The 18,287-nt window shown below is 46.3% G+C and overlaps 1 protein-coding gene and 2 long non-coding RNA genes across 3 annotated transcripts in view; 1 reads left to right on the top strand and 2 right to left on the bottom strand.

Moving 5' to 3' along the window:
• The window catches only part of LOC309337478, a 169,338-nt gene that overhangs the window by 55,145 nt on the left and 95,906 nt on the right, over positions 1-18,287 (bottom strand). The window lies entirely within an intron of this gene.
• LOC309337297 (lymphocyte antigen 6 complex locus protein G6c-like) lies at positions 2,730-9,984 on the top strand. Its single transcript, XM_081854081.1, has 3 exons — positions 2,730-2,932; positions 8,188-8,304; positions 9,433-9,984. The coding sequence occupies exons 1-3, from the start codon at positions 2,881-2,883 to the stop codon at positions 9,636-9,638; spliced, it is 375 nt and encodes a 124-aa protein (XP_081710207.1). The 5' UTR covers positions 2,730-2,880; the 3' UTR covers positions 9,639-9,984.
• Positions 11,862-14,589, bottom strand: LOC309337337. The gene is made up of 3 exons (XR_014154170.1): positions 14,454-14,589; positions 13,377-13,490; positions 11,862-12,036 (listed from the first exon to the last, which is right to left on the bottom strand). It is a non-coding gene; the product is annotated as an uncharacterized lncRNA (long non-coding RNA).

The raw sequence follows: 18,287 nt of genomic DNA, 5'->3' as shown, positions 1-18,287 counted from the left end.
ATGTGTCGTTTGACCACAGCTCCCCAGAAAAGACAGCCGGGGGGGGGGGAGAGAACTATGGAAAGCCCCACAGGTGCACAGTTAAGCCAGTGTGGTGTAGCGGTTAAGAGCGGTGGACTCGTAATCTGGTGAACCGGGTTCGCTTCCCCGCTCCTCCACATGCCTTGGGCCAGTCACACTTCTCTGAAGTCTCTCAGCCCCACTCACCTCACATAGTGTTTGTTGTGGGGGAGGAAGGGAAAGGAGATTGTGAGCCGCTTTAAGACTCCTTCGGGTAGTGATAAAGTGGGATATCAAATCCGAACTACTACTACTACTACTACTAATACTCCTCTTCTTCTTCTTCGTCTTCTTCTTCTTCTTCTTCTTCTTCTTCTTCTTCTTCTTTCAAGCTACCAAGGAAAAAAAGGCCTGAGAAAATGTGGTATAAGATACCACCATCCCATCGCATCTCCACCCCCATCGATCTGCCTGAACGCTGAGGTCCAGCGCTGAGGGCCTTCAGGCGGTTCCCTCACTGTGAGAAGCCAAGTTACAGGGAACCAGGCAGAGGGCCTTCTCAGTAGTGGCACCTGCCCTGTGGAACGCCCTCCCACCAGATGTCAAAGAGAACAACAACTACCAGACTTTTAGAAAAGACATCTGAAGGCAGTCCTGTATAGGGAAGCTGTTAATGTTTGATGCATTACTGTATTTTAATATTTTGTTGGAAGCCAACCAGAGTAGCTGGGGAAGCCCAGCCAGATGGGCAGGGTATAAATAATAAATTATTATTATATTATCGTGTTTTGAGCGACACCCTTCCGCAGGAGATCAACTGTTATTATTCTCCGGTAAAAACACCAGCCAAAGGAGGTGACAGACTTTATCCTCTACGTCCTGAGAGACAGTGCAGATTAGCGCTTGCAGAACCACATTGCAAAATCCAGGCGAGGTGTGAATTTTTAAAGGTGGGTGTGGTTCAGAAAACGGTGATGAGCGGTGGACTCGTAATCTGGGGAACCGGATTCGCTTCCCCGCTCCTCCACATGCAGCTGCTGGGTGACCTTGGGCTAGTTACACTTCTCTGAAGTCTCTCAGCCCCACTCACCTCACAGAGTGTTTGTTGTGGGGGAGGAAGGGAAAGGAGAACGTGAGCCGCTTTGAGACTCCCTAGCGTAGTGATAAAGCGGGATATCAAATCCAAATTCTTCTTCTTCTTCTTCATCACTGACAGCCTGCCGTGGGGTTCAGATTCCCTGCAGTCTGACATTGTCTAAGCCAGAGCATGACGTGGTTGAACAAGCAGGTTGAGATGGTGGGGGTGGGGTCAGAATACAAGAGGGGGGCTTTGTATCCATGGCAGATGGTCACCTACGCAGATCTTTGATGCCTGGTGTGCAAACACAAGGTGGAAAACCACAGTGTGTCCTTGCTTTCTAGTCTGTCCATAGCTGCTGGTTGCAGTGACTATGTCCCTCCTCCATAGTTGGAGGCCGTAAGTCCCTGAATGACACTTTTTGGGAATCCCAACTGGTAAGGATGCTACTACACTCAGACCCTTCTTGCGGCTTCCCCAGAGGAGGAGGAGGAGGAGTTTGGATTTGATATCCCGCTTTATCACTACCCGAAGGAGTCTCAAAGCGGCTCACATCCTCCTTTCCCTTCCTCCCCCACAACAAACACTCTGTGAGGTGAGTGGGGCTGAGAGGCTTCAGAGAGAAGTGTGACTGGCCCAAGGTCACCCAGCAGCTGCATGTGGAGGAGCGGGGAAGCGAACCCGGTTCCCCAGATTACGAGTCCACCGCTCTTAACCACTACACCACACTGGCTCTGGTGGCATCTGGTGGACCACCATGAGAACAGAATGTTGGACTAGATGGGACTTTGGTCTGCTCCATCAGGTCTCGTCTTACAGGTGGAGTACAGGATCAGGTTTAAGGTGCTGGTTTTAACCTTTAAAGCCCCATGCAGTCTAGGACCCTCGTAGCTACAGGACCGTGTGTCCTGTATGTCCCACGGAGGACCTTACGGTCCTCAAACAAAAACATCTTGGAGGTCATGGGCCACAGGGAGGTTAGGCTGGCCTCAACCAGAGCCAGAGCTTTTTCGGCTGTGGCTCCGATCTGGTGGAGCTCTCTGTCACAAGAGACTAGGGCCCTGCGGGACTTGACATCTTTCCGCAGGGCCTGCAAGCCAGAGCTGTTCCACCAGGTCTTTGGCCAAGGTACAGTCTGACCCCCTTCTCCTGTAATCCTCACAGAACTCTAGCCCAACGGTTGCCATCGATTTGATTTGAACTGATTTTATAATGAATTGGTTTTAGAATGCTGTATTATTTTACTGTTGTTGGCCGCTCTGACCCTGGCTTCGGCTGGGGAGGGCGGGATATAAATAAAAATTATTATTATTATTATTATTATTATTATTATTATTATTATTATTATCAATTCCTGCACCAGCCCAGATACTAGTCTCCTTTCCACTCCTTTCCTATGAATAAGCCATGGCTCAGAGAATAGCAGGGATTGTAAAATGCGGTGTGAGGATTTGCTGTGGGTGTGGACTCATCATTCGTGTCTCCCGATCATGGAAATTTGCCGTCAGTTGCACCTGCATTTTATTTCCATGTAACCACCCACTCTCCTCTTCTTCTCCCAAAGGTGTGTCTCTGCTCCCCTCCCACTTCCATTGGATGCTCCCCGAAACCTCGAGGAGAATAAAGGCTTCATTCTAGAACGCCTCTCTTCTCTGAAGCCCTACATGAAAGAGTCCTTGTTGCAGAAGAGCTGAGCTGGGAGCTTTTCTCCTCTTAGCCTCCTCGCCATTTCCATAGGCACATTCCTTGCCGCCTCTCCATCATCGCCTCCTCTCTCTTTCCCTCTTGTGACATTTATCAAGATGAACAAGTACCTTCTCCTGGGCTTTTCCGTTCTGATCTTCTGCTCAGTTGGTAAGTGCCAGCTTTTATAAGAAAGGAGGGCCGTGTGTGTGTGTGTGTGTGTGTGTGTGTTTCGTTTACTGGAAACATTTGTGCAAATAATAGTGAACAGAAAGGGATTGTGAAAAAAAAAGATAGAGAGATGATAGATAGATAGATAGATAGATAGATAGATAGATAGATAGATGATAGAGAGAGAGAGAGAGAGAGAGAGAGATGATAGATAGATAGATGATTAGATAGATAGATAGATGACAGACAGGTGATAGATAGATACATGATAGATAGATGTCAGACTACAGTGGTACCTCAGGTTAAGTACTTAATTTGGTCCGGAGGTCTGTACTTAACCTGAAACTGTTCTTAACCTGAAGCACCACTTTAGCCAATGGGGCCTCCTGCTGCTGCCGCACCGCCGGAGCACGATTTCTGTTCTCATCCTGAAGCAAAGTTCTTAACTTGAAGCACTATTTCTGGGTTAGCGGAGTCTGTAACCTGAAGCATATGTAACCTGAAGCGTATGTAACCTGAGGTACCCCTGTAGTCAATTAAGTTTTAAGAAAAGAGGGAGAATGGGGGGCATTTTATCTCCCTCATTTCGTCTACACTCCAGGAGTTCACCTGAAGAGAATAATCTGTCTGTAGCTGGCTCAGGTTTGCCATTCTGCTCTATTTGGTGTTGGTGGTTCAGCAGCAGAAGCTCTGACAGTTATAGTGTGTGCAGGGGTTAGGGAAAGGAGAGCAGGTCACCTCAGAGAGCATTTAAATGCAAAACTACTTAATTTGCACCTTCCAAAACAACTCACCTGTGTGAATTTTGCAATGCAGTTCTCCAGGCAAGTAATGCACACAACAATGTGTGCATTAGGGTAATGAGTGCACAACATGAGTCTATTCGTGCAAATAACACAGAGAAACACATTGTATGAGCGGGAGTGACCTGTGGGAATGTTTTTGTGAGGACACTTAAAGTGGAAATGTGTTTAGCTGAATCTAATTGGAAAGATGAAATGCTGACAGAAACTGAAATCAACCGATCCACCTTTTACTAGTGGGAGTACAAAGCGGTGGATGCAAATAAATCATATTCAGAGGAGATCCTCGATTAGCCACAAGTTAGTTATGTCCATTAATTTTAATGTGTCTACTCTGGGTAGGACTAACACTGGCTGCCTCCCTTAAAAAAAAAAGTGAATCTAAAGGATTGTGAACGGAAAGGTGAGCCAGGCATTAACTTGTATTCATGTTAAGTTTGAAATTTTGAATAAGGATACTTTTTCGCCCCCTTGTGAGTGTTGCTGGAGGTTTATAGTTTTCTGTTTACGACAGTTCTAGTGGAGGCTCTTTTGAGTCAAGCAAGCAAGCAAGCAAGCCAGCAAGCAAACAAACAAAAACTGTTACTACTTAATGAGTTTTGATAAGGCAATCATCTTAATGATTATTCTGCATTGTTTTTAATAGTGTTTTGTTATTTATTGTGTGTGTATATATCTATATACATGAGCGCACGAACATAGAGAGAGAGAGCTGTAGAAGGCCATTATATTTTATGAGAAGTGACATATACAGTGGTACCTCTGGTTACGAACTTAATTCCCTCTGGAGGTCCGTTCTTAACCTGAAACTGTTCTTAACCTGAGGTACCACTTTAGCTAATGGGGCCTCCCGCTGCCGCCGCACGATTTCTGTTCTCATCCTGAGGTAAAGTTCTTAACCTGAGGTACTATTTCTGGGTTGGCGGAGTCTGTAACCTGAAGCGTCTGTAACCCGAGGTAGCACTGTAGTTACTTTTAAGAAATCAAGCAATGTTCCAGAGACAACCTCCCCCTTCATATTCCCTTCCCTGATTTTAACACCTTCGTGAAATGTCTCATGGACCCCATTTTTAAAGGACTGCCTGGGCTTCTTGGGAGAGATACAGGACTCCATACAGGTGTGCCTGTTTCAAGGCGTCGCTCCCCCTCAGCATATCCAGGCACCACTAACAATCTCGGAAATCTCTCCAAGCTGCTTACATCTCCACACGTTCCATTACTCTTTGCCCCTTTCTGCCATCTTTCCATCTATTTCTGAGCTCAGCAAATCCAGCCCACAATGGAGGAGCTAGGATTTTCACAGCGTTCACATTTCAGCTCCAGGTACAACAGTTATCGCCCTTCATCTCAACATTAACCCACCCATCTGCCATATTCCATAATGGAAAATAAATGCGCTAACCATAATATCCAGTTCTGCCTGCTGGAGAAATCTGTTTGGGTGTGGAATCTTCATTGCTTTGGAGCTTTGAAGAACAAGCCATTTAAACACAGGTGTATCATTCATTTAGGAAAGGGGAGTGTTGGTAATTGTGCTAGGGTGGGGTGAATGACTCTGAAAAACAGAGCCTTATGAAAAACAGAGCCTTATAAAAAGGTCTCTCACGAGTGCCTTGCCCTCTGTAAAAGAAGGAAGCCCAGTCTGGAGGAGAAAGCCAATCAAAATCCCTGGCATCTCGAAACTATGGTTGCAGCCACACCTCAAACTGCCCACTATGGTCCTCAAAAACTTTTCCCAGAAGGACTGAAAAAGTTCCCCCACCCCTGTTCCAAACTGCTTGCATAAAACATAGGCCGCATCCATACCATACGTTAAAGACACTCGACTTTTCCCACATGTCCCTGGAAACCATGGTTTGCTAAGGATGCTGGGGATTGTAGTTCTGTGAGGGGTAAACTGTGGTTTACAGGATCCTTTGGAGGAAGCCACTTTAAAAGTGCTTTTGGTGGATGCGATCAAAGAACTATTGAGCTGGGTACAGTGGTACCTCAGGATAAGAACTTAATTTGCTCTGGAGGTCTGTTCTTAACCTGAAACTGTTCTTAACCTGAGGTACCACTTTAGCAAATGGGGCCTCCTGCTGCTGTTGTGCAGTTTCTGTTCTCATCCTGAGGTAAAGTTCTTAACCCGAGGTACTATTTCTGGGTTAGCGGAGTCTGTAACCTGAAGCGCCTGTAACCCAAGGTACCTCTGTATTTAGAATGAAAGAAGATGCTAGTTGTAATAACACTTCACCACGGAATAATCTGCCTAAAACAGTCTATTTAGCCCTTTCCACCCCTGCACAGAAATGATGCAGTCCCTATTGGGCAGTGCCTATGATAACATGCATCCTCTTTTTTTTTAAATTGACTTGTAATTTTAAAAGGTTATCTTAACCATTTGACAAAAGATCTACAATACTGTGGAATAAAGGGCAGGAGAGGAGGATGTTTAGACACAGTTCTGCACATCAGACTTTATTTTGGAAAACCCAAGATTACCTCTCTTTTCAGTAATCAAAATATTGCAGGTTACAGGTAGGTAGCCATGTTGGTCTGCCGTAGTCGAAACAAAATAAAAAAATTCCTTCCGGTATCACCTTAGAGACCAACTAAATTTGTTATTGCTCATATTAATAACAAACTTAGTTGGTCTCTAAGGTGCTACTGGAAGGAATTTTTTTATTTTGTTTCAAAATATTGCAGTTCAGTGAGTGAAATTACCCAGTAACTGGTCACGGATCTGGTCTGCTCAACTCCATTTTATGTATTTTCATGAGTGGTCAATGTGGTGCCCTCTAGTTGTTGCCAGACCTAAAATTCATATGGCCAATGGCCACGGATTATGGGAGTTCAAGCCCAACAACGGCTAGAGGGAATCCCCTTTTTCCAGAACATAATACAGTGGTACCTCGGGTTGCAGACACTTCAGGTTACAACTCCACTAACCCAGAAATAATACCTCAGGTTAAGAACTTTACCTCAGGATGAGAACAGAAATTGTGTGCTGGTGGCGCAGCGGGAGGCCACATTAGCTAAAATGGTATCTCAGGTTAAGAACAGTTTCAGGTTAAGAACGGACCTCCGGAATGAATTAAGTTCTTAACCCAAGGTACCACTGTACCTACAAGGAATTGACCCAGGGTGGATTACTATAGGTGTGCTTCTGATTGATAGATGAGGACTTTTTGTGGATCGGGCGTACTTGCCTCTTGGTTCCCTATTTCATGTTTCACTGTGTGAAGTGAATGTTTGACAGGTTTCTGGTACATGTACTGTGATGGGAAGCATCCACTCCCCAAGCTGGGCAGGGAAACGAAGCCTTCTGCTTTAGGAACAGAAGAACTGGATAAGGCCCAAAGCCCATCTAGCCTAGCATCCTTCTCTCACGAACTCCAACCAGATGACCGTGGAAAGTCTTGCAAGCAACAGCACACACCTCACTTGCGATTCCCAGCCACTGGCATTTTGAAGCATAATGCCTCTCACAGTGAAGGGGGCGGTTGCTGCTGCTTTTAATTAATCTTCTGTTGGGAAAGAGAGCACAATGTTTCCACAGGACCTGCTTCAAAGCTGGAGAGAGTCGCTTGAGCAAATTAGCGAAATACCTCTCACCAGAGTGTTCTTGTCCCAGTTCCAGCTTGCTGTTGTTTCTACCATGTCTGTTAATCCCAGCAATGATTCATGTGCTATCCTAGAGCATTCTCAGTGGTGTTAATTAAACTCTCTCACAAATGTGTGACTATTCTTTTGGGACGTCCTGCTCTACCTCTCTCTTTTTAAACTTTATTATTCTTATTGTTTAGGGAGGGGCCAGTCTCAGTGTTTAACTTTTTTATTTATGTTGAGCTCTTAGCATTTTGCCTTTGACTAGTCTTAGGTTAACAGAAAATAATAGAAATATTTAGAAAATCAACTTTGCGTTTAGTTTTTAAAAATATTTTGTATTGGTTTTTTTTAATTTCAGGTAACTTTTATTTTAATCAAAAGATATACACACAGAGACAAAGAGATACTAAAACAGACTGCAGAACACTTGTAAATGAAGTTGTAAATGAGAACCGCTGATTCTAGTGCAGGAATATGTAGCTGTCCTTTTCTGCTAGGAGGGTGAACAAGGTTCAAAGTCCCACTCAAAGATTCAGGAATGAATTGCAGGGGTAGGAAAAACCATGAGGGTTATCCAGCTACATCATACTCAAGAGCAGACCCACCTAAACGAATGAACGTGAATTACTTAGGTGCATGGATTTTAACGGATCTGCCCTGAATATGAACGGTGTTAAAATATCACCCAGTGCATTTTAAGAGTTCATTGTGGCTGCTTTATTAAATATACCTCGCTATAATCACAGCTGTGTTATCAACATAGGGCAAACAGGCATCCTTTTGCAGCGAAGATTTATGAGCTTCTTGCGGTTTCCTCCCCTAAAACCGAAACCACAGCAAGTCTATCTCTTCTTTTTTCAGCACAAGGTCTGATGTGCAAAGTTTGTAAATTCAAAGTCGGCGACCTCTGCTTCGATTCCGATGAACCCTGCAAAGCCGATGAGGGCCAGTACTGCGAAACAACCAAAGTGTATACAGGTGAGACTGGGAAAGAGAGATTCCTCTGGTGTTTGAGCATACAGTACATAGAACTGTAGTTAGAAGGGAACCCCAAAGGTCATCTAATCCAACCCCCTGCAACACAGCCACCCCAGCTAATCCCAGCCTCCCATTCTCCTTCCACAACCTGGAATGGTCCAGGTCAGCCTTATGCTGGCTGGGGCTCATGGGAGTTGTAGTCCAAAACTTCTGGTCAAGGCAGTGCTGGGATATATCAGTTGTGCAGTGGTGAGTAATGACCCCCTCCCCGAAAGGAAAGAGTGCAGCACTCAGATCTCTCCAAATATCTCTGTAACACAGGATTGGATTTCATAAAATCATAGCCTTGTAGAGTTGGAAGGGACCACGAGAGTTCATCTCATCCAACCCCCCCTGCAATCCAGGAATCTTTTGCCAAACGTGGGGATTGAACCCACGAGCCTGAGATTAAGAGACTCATGCTGTACAAACTGAGCCACTTCTGGATTTTTTAAAAAAACAAATAAACCCAAATCATTCGAGACCTGCCGGACCAAACCAAAGGCCCATCGAGCCAACCATCTGATTCTCACAATAGTCAACCTCGTGCCACTCTTGACCCCGCCCCCCACAAGTAGGAGATGATTGCAGTAGCACGCTCCTGCTTGTGATAATTCGGAGGCACGTTGCCTTCTGACAGAGCATTCTTCCTTCTGCAGAGGTCTCCTGCATTCAAACTGCTCCCTCCAAATGGAGCATTCCTCCCCCCTTCCGAAAAAGTGCTGTGGATTCAAACAGTTCCCTCTGAATGGACTTCAAAGGGGTTCCCGGCAACTACCAATCAAAGTTCAGAGGAGGCTGGCAGTAGCCGTCACTCAGCTAATCGGCAGTTACGGCAATTCTGTTTGAAGGTGCCCTTCCAGTAGCGATCAGCTGCTTGGTGCTGAAAGTGCCTCTTCAAAGGAGCCTTCCTTCCTTCACATCTGTTTGGGGAAGTTTTAAATGTTTGATGTTTTGTAGCTTTATTGTTATTATTAATAATATTCTGCCAGAAACCACCCAGAGTGGCGGGGAAACGCAGCCAGATGGGTGGGGTATAAATGATAAATCATCATCATCATCACACACCTCTTCCTCCTCTCCCACCAGGTAGAATAAAGCTCTTCACCAAACACGGCTGTGGCAAGTACGCAGAGCTCTGCAACAAGACTGAGCAGAGGGACAACGTCTTTGACATGAACTATAACCGCACGTGCTGCAACTACGACTTGTGCAATGGAGCAGCCGCAACCAATCCCAGTCTCCCGTTCTTCGCTGGCCTCAGCTTGGCCCTGGGGTGGTGGCTGGCCCACTAAGATTGAAGAGTAGCAGTGATGCTCTTCCCACTAACAGATCCTCTGCATCACCTCGACCTCCTTCGAGCCTGCGGCGTGTGCCCATGTGCCAAAATTTCCCTCGCATGTGCGGATTTCAAATCTTCCCACCTCATTCACTGCCTCTCCTGTAGGCTTGGTTAACTTGTGGGCCCTCCAAGCCCAATGTAATCTGCCTGCCATCAGCAATGGTCCACCAGAGGACCACCAGCAATGGTCCACCAATCCACCAGTCTCCTCTTCCCTCTACTCTGCCTGGGGAGCTTTGACAAGCATAGTTGGTGGGTTGTGTTTGGCTTGTTGGGTCACAGGAATGTTAGGCCTTGCCTACTCTGTGTATCAGGGTTGGGAAAACTTTTTTCCAGACTGGGCACCATATTCCCTTCTGGGGACCACATGGCAGTGGTGGGCGGGGCCAGAGGCAAAAGTGGGAGGAGCAACGGGTGCAATTCCTCCCCTCCTTTGCACAGTAGGATCGTTTATAGGCACACTCACACGCCCCTCCACACCCTCTGCTGACTGGAATGTGCCTTCACACTCTTGCTTGCCCAAAGGGAAGATAGTGTTAGTTTCTGTTTCTCACTGTGCAGCAGTGCTTCTCTAAGGAAGCAGAGAGCAATCGAACAAAGGAACAAAGGAAACCAGTGAGACTGCCAATAGCCTAGACTGTTTGTGGAATGTAAACAGTCCTGTGACTTGCAGCAGCTGCACAATGAGAAACAGAAACTATCCTCTGCTACCACTTGTTGGAAAAATGCTCCCGGGAAGCATGCCAACTTCCCAAGACCCGGGCTTCTCTCCAGTGATCACTCTCTGGCTGGAATCATCCCTCAGTCCAGAGAGACCCCTCCATCCTGAGAGGAGCACACTAATCTTCTGGCATCCCATCACAGAAGAAAGAGACAGTCTGTAGTCTACTCACTACTTTATTAAGACTGTACACGCAGCTCTTACAAGCATGACTGCTCTCCTGAGCAGCAAACACAAGTGTCTCCGACTCGACTCACACTTTGGCTCAGAAGCGAAAGTAACTCTCTGGTTACATGAGAACTGGCAGACTTCCTGTCTCACGCTCAGAGACATCACATGATGTCAACACTGTAGCTGCTCTTCGCAGCTGGTGAGATATGTAATCCCAACATATAGAGAGAGTTGGTGGAGTGTGTGTGTCCTGGGGAGAGGGGCTGTGGCCTAGGGAGATATTATAATTTCTCCATGCATCATCCACCTACCAAGCAGCTTTTGAAAATCCAAAACCAGGTGATTTAGGCTGTACCCGTGAACTTTTCTCTGCTTTGTTCAAACTGATGATGAAAGTAAACCCAAGCAGAAAGGCCTGCATGCCTTGCTCAGTGCGCTCTTTAAGCCTAAGTAGGTGCAACGCAGACCGCAGGACGTGGCTTCCTTATTCACCCCTGCCCCCCTCTCCTCCACACCCTGTTTTGTTTCCCCTTCATCAGATTTTTAAAATTGTGAGCTCCTTAGGGGCAGAGCGGATTTTGTGCTCTGGAAAGCACATTGTAGACTGGTGGCGCCAGGTAAATAAAAAGAGTGATAATTCAACCCGCGTTTGTAACACATGGCCTACATGCCAAAGAAGACAGGGACAGCTGCCTCTTAATAGGCGTTGCTCAGGAATTCTAAGAAGCTCCCAAACCAGTGCAGTTTTGAAATTGGTGGTTAAAACAAGGAACCTGCTCCTTGGTCTCAGGAATCACCATGCAAAATTTCTGAACAGCCCAGTCCACCATCTTGATTCAAAATAGCATCTGACTGTGTCCAAAACGTAGACCTTCTCCTTGATCTCTGGAGTTGCGCTGCAAAATTTGGTTAAGCTTTCTTAAGAGCAGAGGCGTACCTAGCCTCCGCCATCTTGATTCAAAATGGCGGCCGGCATCCAAACAGCTACTGCAAACACCACCCCTCACCTCAGGAACCCTCATGCCAAGTTTGATGACAATATCTCTAGAGGTGGCTGAACCTATAGGCAGCAGACGGACACATTGGCAAACTGCTTTCCAAAATATATAATAGTGATAAATATATATGATGGTATGTATGTGTGGGAAAGAGAATGGTATTGTGTAGACCAAAGGTAGCGATGTGTGAGTAAGACAATGGCATTGGGTACGTAAGAGTGAAGAATCCCATTTTTTCCAGGAGACACACAGCAGGGTGGAGTAAAGACAACTGCAGCCATTGGCAATCCTCTCCACAGTTTAATTTCCGCCACGAGGCAGAGGTAGGGCTTTCCCATTACACTTGTCGGTGTCACAACAAGAATCAATGTGTGTGTATTTTCCGTCCTTTTGAACTGTGTTGCAGTATTCCCAATATTCATCACTCACACAGCCATAACTCATGAAATAGAGCTCATCATCTGTAAGGGGAAAGACAATAATATGACCAAGGAGAAAAACGAGTGACGTCATGGTCAGCTTAAGGCCAACATACAATTCCATGCCCTCCAACATGTCAAAAGGAAAAACCAGGATGACATAATCCAGAAGGCCACCTTCCATTTCCTTGTCTTTTTATGGATACACCCAGAAATAATAATAATAATAATAATAATAATACAGTGGTACCTCCAGTTACGAACGGGATCCGTTCCAGAGCTCCGGTCGCATCCCAAGGAACTCACAACCAGAGGTGCCACTTCTGCGCATAGAGCACTTTTGCGCATGCGCACGCAGCGAAACCCAGAAAAATACTTCCGGGTTTGCCGTGTACGTATCCCGCAGGATACGTAAGTAGAGGGGAACGTAAGTGGAGGTACCACTGAAATAATAATAATAATAATAATAATAATAATAATAATAATAATGCTATTACTTGTAAGATAAAGGACCTCTGGACTGTTAAGTCCAGTCAAAGGAGACTATAGGGTTGCAGCACTCATCTCGCTTTCAGGCCAAGGGAGCCGGCCTTTGTCCACAGACAGGTTCCAGGTCAAAACAAAACAAATTCCTTCCAGTAGCACCTTAAAGACCAACTAAGTCAGTTCTTGGTATGACCTTTCGTGTGCATGCACACTTCTTCAGATACACTGAAACAGAAAATTTCAGTGTATCTGAAGAAGTGTGCATGCACACGAAAGCTCATACCAAGAACTGACTTAGTTGGTCTTTAAGGTGCTACTGGAAGGAATTTGTTTTGTTTTGACTATGGCAGACCAACACGGCTACCTATCTGTAACAGGTTCCAGGTCGTGTGGCCAGCATGACTAAACTGCTACTGGCATAACGGAACACCATGACAGAAACCATAGCGCACGGAAATGCCATTTACCTTCCCACCGCAGCGGTACCTATTTATCTACTTGCACTGGTGTGCTTTCAAACTGCTAGGTTGGCAGGAGCTGGGACAGAGTGACAGGAGCTCACCCCGTTGTGGGGATTTGAACCACCGACCTGATCGGCAATCCCAAGAGGCTCAGTGGTTTAGACCACAGTGCCACCCGCGTCCAGGCCCTTTATTATTTGTAAACCACCATCACCCAACAATCTGACTGGGTTACAGCAGCTTCTGGTTTGAATCCACAGCTTTAAGAAGCTGCCTTGGGCTGTGTCAGACTGTGGGCCTATCCGCCTCAGGGCCACTTACCCTGACTAGCAGCAACCCTCTGGGATTCCTGGCTGAGTCCGTTCCCACCCCTGTCTGGAGATGCTGGGAACAGGGCGCTTTACCGCTGAGCTGCGGCCTATCGCCAGGTCTTACCAAGGTAGCTGGTGTACGTGAAACACTTTCCGAAGCGAATCTTGCACGTTTCTTCTGTTGAATAGCAGGCCTTGCCATTTCCGGAACGACAGAGCTTACACACGAGGCCTTGGGCTGAAGTTGAAAAGAAGTTATTGAAAGTGAGGGCTTGGAGATGGTCCTTTCTCGTGCAGGAACGAGGGTGAAAAACAAGAGAAGGGGTGAACGGGGATAATCTGGGAGCAGCCGTGTGTGGCTCTGAGCGCCGTAAGCCAAGGAACCGTCTGCCCTCCTCTCTCTTTGAAAATTGGGATGCGTTCCTGCTTCCCCACCCTTTGGGAACCTTAAGGATGGATTCTTGTAACCAGGGATGCTTAAGAAACAAGCACCACCTTCAGCCTGAAGCTGGTACTTCTAGGTCACCAAAATGGAAGTGCCAGTTGCAGATGCAGTGCTGCACACAAGTGGAGTGGACTTTGACTCACACAACAAGGCTTGCCTTTCCTTCCCCTCCGTCCCAAGTCTGCCCCGGATGCTTGGAGGACACCCCAGGGCAGATGAGGGCCAGCGGCACAGGGGGCTGCAAGGGAGAGGAGAGGAAAGGGAAAACCAGTTCCGTGATCAGGAGTCTCTCCATGGAACGAATTTGTTCATGCGCTGAACCCCATCCGTTCAGTTTACGGGACATACAATGCATATAAATACAAAGAGTACGTCTTTGTTTGGCTGACAGCCATTACGAAAGATAAAAACACATAAAGCAGAATGAAATCTGTTGCACAGTTTAGATAATTATTAAGATGAGACATCCTGTCAGACGAGAGTTTGCTTCCCTGAAGAACTTAACTTACCATCCCCACAATTCTTTTATCCTTAAAATGGCTGCTCTAAGAGCAAAGCAGGTCACTTTTTCAGAGGTGTAGGTCAGGCTTTATAAAACATAGGTACATACAGAAATATGGAACTTTATCCAATTCTGTACCTTCAAGGGGAAAAAGGCTCACAAAGCACTTGGAAACTCATGCATACCTCTGCTTATTTTCTCTGTAGACCTCTGTCCCTTCCTCCCCCCCCCCTCTCTCTCACACACACACTCACCAGGAGAGCAGAAGAGCAACACAGAGGCCCCAAGGAGGAGAATCTGATTCATCCTGAATGATGTACACAGCCTCCCAAGTGAATATCAAGATTGAAAATGGAGCCGTGGAATATTAGGAAGGTCTAGAGTTCTTTGGCTTACCAGTTTGTGCCCTCTGAGCCTATGGAAGCAGCCAGTGAGGTCCAGGGCAAAGGTGTGCTGTGCAAATGTTTTCTTTTGGGCAGAAATGCTGGCAGACGCTGTTGCTAAACGGTGCCAGTTAACAGGATCCAGACAAAGTTTCCACCTCTATCAACTTTGCGTAAGTCCATTCTGTCCTGTATCTGCATTAATCTGCAAAATGTGTACCCATCTATCTCTAGCCTGCTCTCTGGAGCAGCAGAAAACAAGCTTGCTCCATGATCCATCTCCCATGAGACTGTCCTTCAGATATCATATCAGCTCTCAGTTGTCTCTTCTCTAGGCGAAACAAGATTTTACGCACCTGCTCCTGCATTGCAGGGGGCTGGACTAGATGACTGCCAGGGTCCCTTCCAACTTACAATTGTATGATTCCTTGATTCTCCAGTCTCCACAGCAGTACAAGATTCCAGGAGCTACAGCCCCGCTTTACACACCAGGGTCTCTGTTTCCTTGGGGAAACGAGGCACAGCAGAGACTGTGGTGTCTTTAAGATATACACTTTGTTTATTTACACATATATACAGCCTGAGTCTACAGAAGAGTCCTCAGCATTCATACCCCAAGAATTTATGGCTTCTCCTATAGCCACAGCAGCAATGGACCTAAACAGACCCTGCCTGTTGGGCTCTCAGACATTGCTCTCTCCTCCTCTCTCCAAGCCACCACTTCCTAACTCTGTTGCTTAACTTCTAACACTCTGCACTAAATTTTCCCTCTCGGTTCTAAACCCCAGGCAGAGAGAGACCCTGCTCCTTTTGACTAGGGTTGCCATATTTCAAAAAGCGAAAATCTGGACACAAAGGTTGTTGAGTTTTGTTTTTGCAAAGCTGTTGAAGAAGAAGAAGAAGAAGAAGAAGAAGAAGAAGAAGAAGAAGAAGAAGAAGAAGAAGAAGAAGAAGAAGCTCTTCTTCTTCTTCAACTTCTCACCAAAGTTGTTCAGCATTTGGGGGGGGGGGGGAGGGAAACGACAACGTTTTTGAGCTGCTTCTTTTTTTGACCAAAATTGTTCAGCTTTGGGAGGGACAGGGGCCCAAAGTTGTTGAGCTCTGAATTTCTGAACTATTTTTATTTACGTCCGGCAAAATCTACACTACCATCATGGGCTGCCCAACACCTGGATTTCCCCAGACCTCTGACGCTCTGGTTGTGTTAACAACCCATAACCCCAGGCTAACACCTCCAATGAAATTAGTTCAAGTTTCTTAGCACCAGCCTTGATTAGCGCTTATCACATGCAAATTCCAGAGCGATTAGAAACGGCAGGTCAAATACACACATGGCTGTGACGTTCCTAACACACAAGTTCCAATTAAATTTTTTACAGAGCCCATGTGTTCAGCACCCGCAAACCTGTAATAATACACAACTCCCTCAACTGTTTCTCATAAGGAACTGTAGCCCGTTCTCTCTGTAGTCCCCTGAACACTTATGCACACGCTCTCACAGACATTTTCATTCGCCAGGAGAGCAAGAGAGCAGCATGGAGACCCCAAGGAGAATCTGATTCATCCTCAATAATGTAAACAGTCTCCCAAGCAGATATTAAGAATGAATCAGGGCTGCAGAATCCTAGACAGATTGGGAGCTCTTTTGCTTACTTACTGCGTACCACGCTCCAAGCCTCTGGGGACAGCCAGTGATGTACACAGGACAAAGGTTTGGTAAATGTTTTCTTTGGGGAGGAAATATTGGCAGACACTCTAACCAAACAGTGTCAGAGGATGCAAAATTTTAGTAGTTCACAACATGAATCAATCTATCTATCATCTATATCTATCTATCTATCTATCATCTATCTATCTATCTATCTATCTATCTATCTATCTATCTATCTATCTATCATCTATCTATCTATATCATCTATCTATCTATCTATCTATCTATCTATCTATCTATCTATCTGTCAGGGGCTCAGGAGCAGAGGCACAGGGAAAAGAGGAAATGGAGAGCGAAGGGGAAGAATCCGAGGGGAGCGTAGGAGAAGAGGACAGTGGCCCGAGGGATTCCATGAGCCTCTCCAGCGAATCGGAAGATTCACAGAAGGGGGCGCCAGTGGCCAGGGGTAGGGGGTTCCCAAGGGGAACGCCCCAGGAGCAAGGGGGCAGCAGGGACTCCCAGAGCAGTAGTTGGAAATCAGGACCAGCTTCCCCACCAGAGCAGAGTGGGGGGGAAGAGTCCCAAGTATCGGGGCCAGTGCATTCCCCACCAGGGAGAGAAGACGAGGCAGAGCTGACCACGCCTCCATCGGAGAGTCGGATAACGGAGGGGAGGTCAGATCCGGCCAGTATCCCGGAAGAGGGAAGCAGTGACAGAAGTAGTGTAACGGTTAGGAGAAAGGTCACTGGGTTGGCGCGAGAGGCAAGTTCAAATGTACAGGAGCGCGGGACAGCAGAGAATGAGGATTGGGAACCGGGTCCTAAAGCCCGCCGGAAGCAGGGGGAGGAGCTAAGCGACTCAGCGTCTATCTATCTATCATCTATCTATCCTCTATTCATCTATCTATCTATCATCTATCTATCTATCTATCTATCTATCTATCTATCATCTATCTAACTATCTATTTTTAATGCCAGGGTACAGTCTGAAAGTTGGGTCGATCTGAGTCTGCTTGGTAATTGGGAGATTGCCTGAGAATACGGCCTCGGGTTCAATGGCAGAAGAAAAGTGGGATACAAAGGCAAGGAAATAAAGAATAAACAAGCACAATCCTCATAGGAATTTGTATTTAATCAGTATTGAAATATGCATTTCCTACAAAATGTACGTGCCTTTCAATATACAGTGGTACCTCGGGTTACATACGCTTAAGGTTACATACGCTTCAGGTTACAGACTCTGCTAACCCAGAAATAGTACCTTGAGTTAAGAACTTTCTTCAGGATGAGAACAGAAATCATGCTCTGGCAGCACAGTGGCAGCTGGAGGCCCCATTAGCTAAAATGGTGCTTCAGGTTAAGAACAGTTTCAGGTTAAGAACAGACCTCCAGAACGAATTAAGTTCTTAACCCGAGGTACCACTGTATGCATTTCTAAACCATATTGAATACAATTTTTGAACCAAGAAACAGCATCTGGAGATTTGGAAAGTGAAATTGGATACAGATAATCAAGCTCCTATACACATTTGGGTCCAGGGGGTGCATATGCCCCTGTTCGATTCGCATCAGGATTTGCAAAGATCAGGTTCCACAAACAGCACTAGTTTGAACTACTTTCCCATGGCAGGCAGGGGGCATTAAATTCCCGAACGCTTTTTCACAGGAGGGGGAAAAAATAGCCATAGTGAATTACATATAACAAACAACCACGTGCCCAAGAGTAGACAATGGATTGAGAGCCACAGGTCTGGGGGTGAAATATGGACCCCAGAACTCTTTAACTGGCCCTTGGGACTCTCATCAGGCCATACCCACTGCTCAGCCAGCCCTCCTCTTCCCAGGCCTAGCGCCTTACCAACCTTTCATTGCAAACTCTCTGCATGTTTCTACCTTGCTGGAATGTGCCCTTGAAGTCAGTCAAGGCTTGTTGCTTTCCTGGATGGGGAATTGAGAGGCGTCAGGGACTGACAGGATGCTGATGACTGCCCACTGGGGGAAGGGGGCGGGACTCTGACTTGGAAGAGGGGGTTGGTGATTTGTGGGGAAGCTTCA

The sequence above is a fragment of the Podarcis erhardii genome (genome assembly GCF_964252035.2).
Source record: "Podarcis erhardii genome assembly, chromosome: 2".
Lineage (NCBI taxonomy): Eukaryota > Metazoa > Chordata > Lepidosauria > Squamata > Lacertidae > Podarcis > Podarcis erhardii.
Note: the sequence above shows the minus strand (reverse complement) of the source record. Positions and strands in the feature narration are given on the sequence as shown.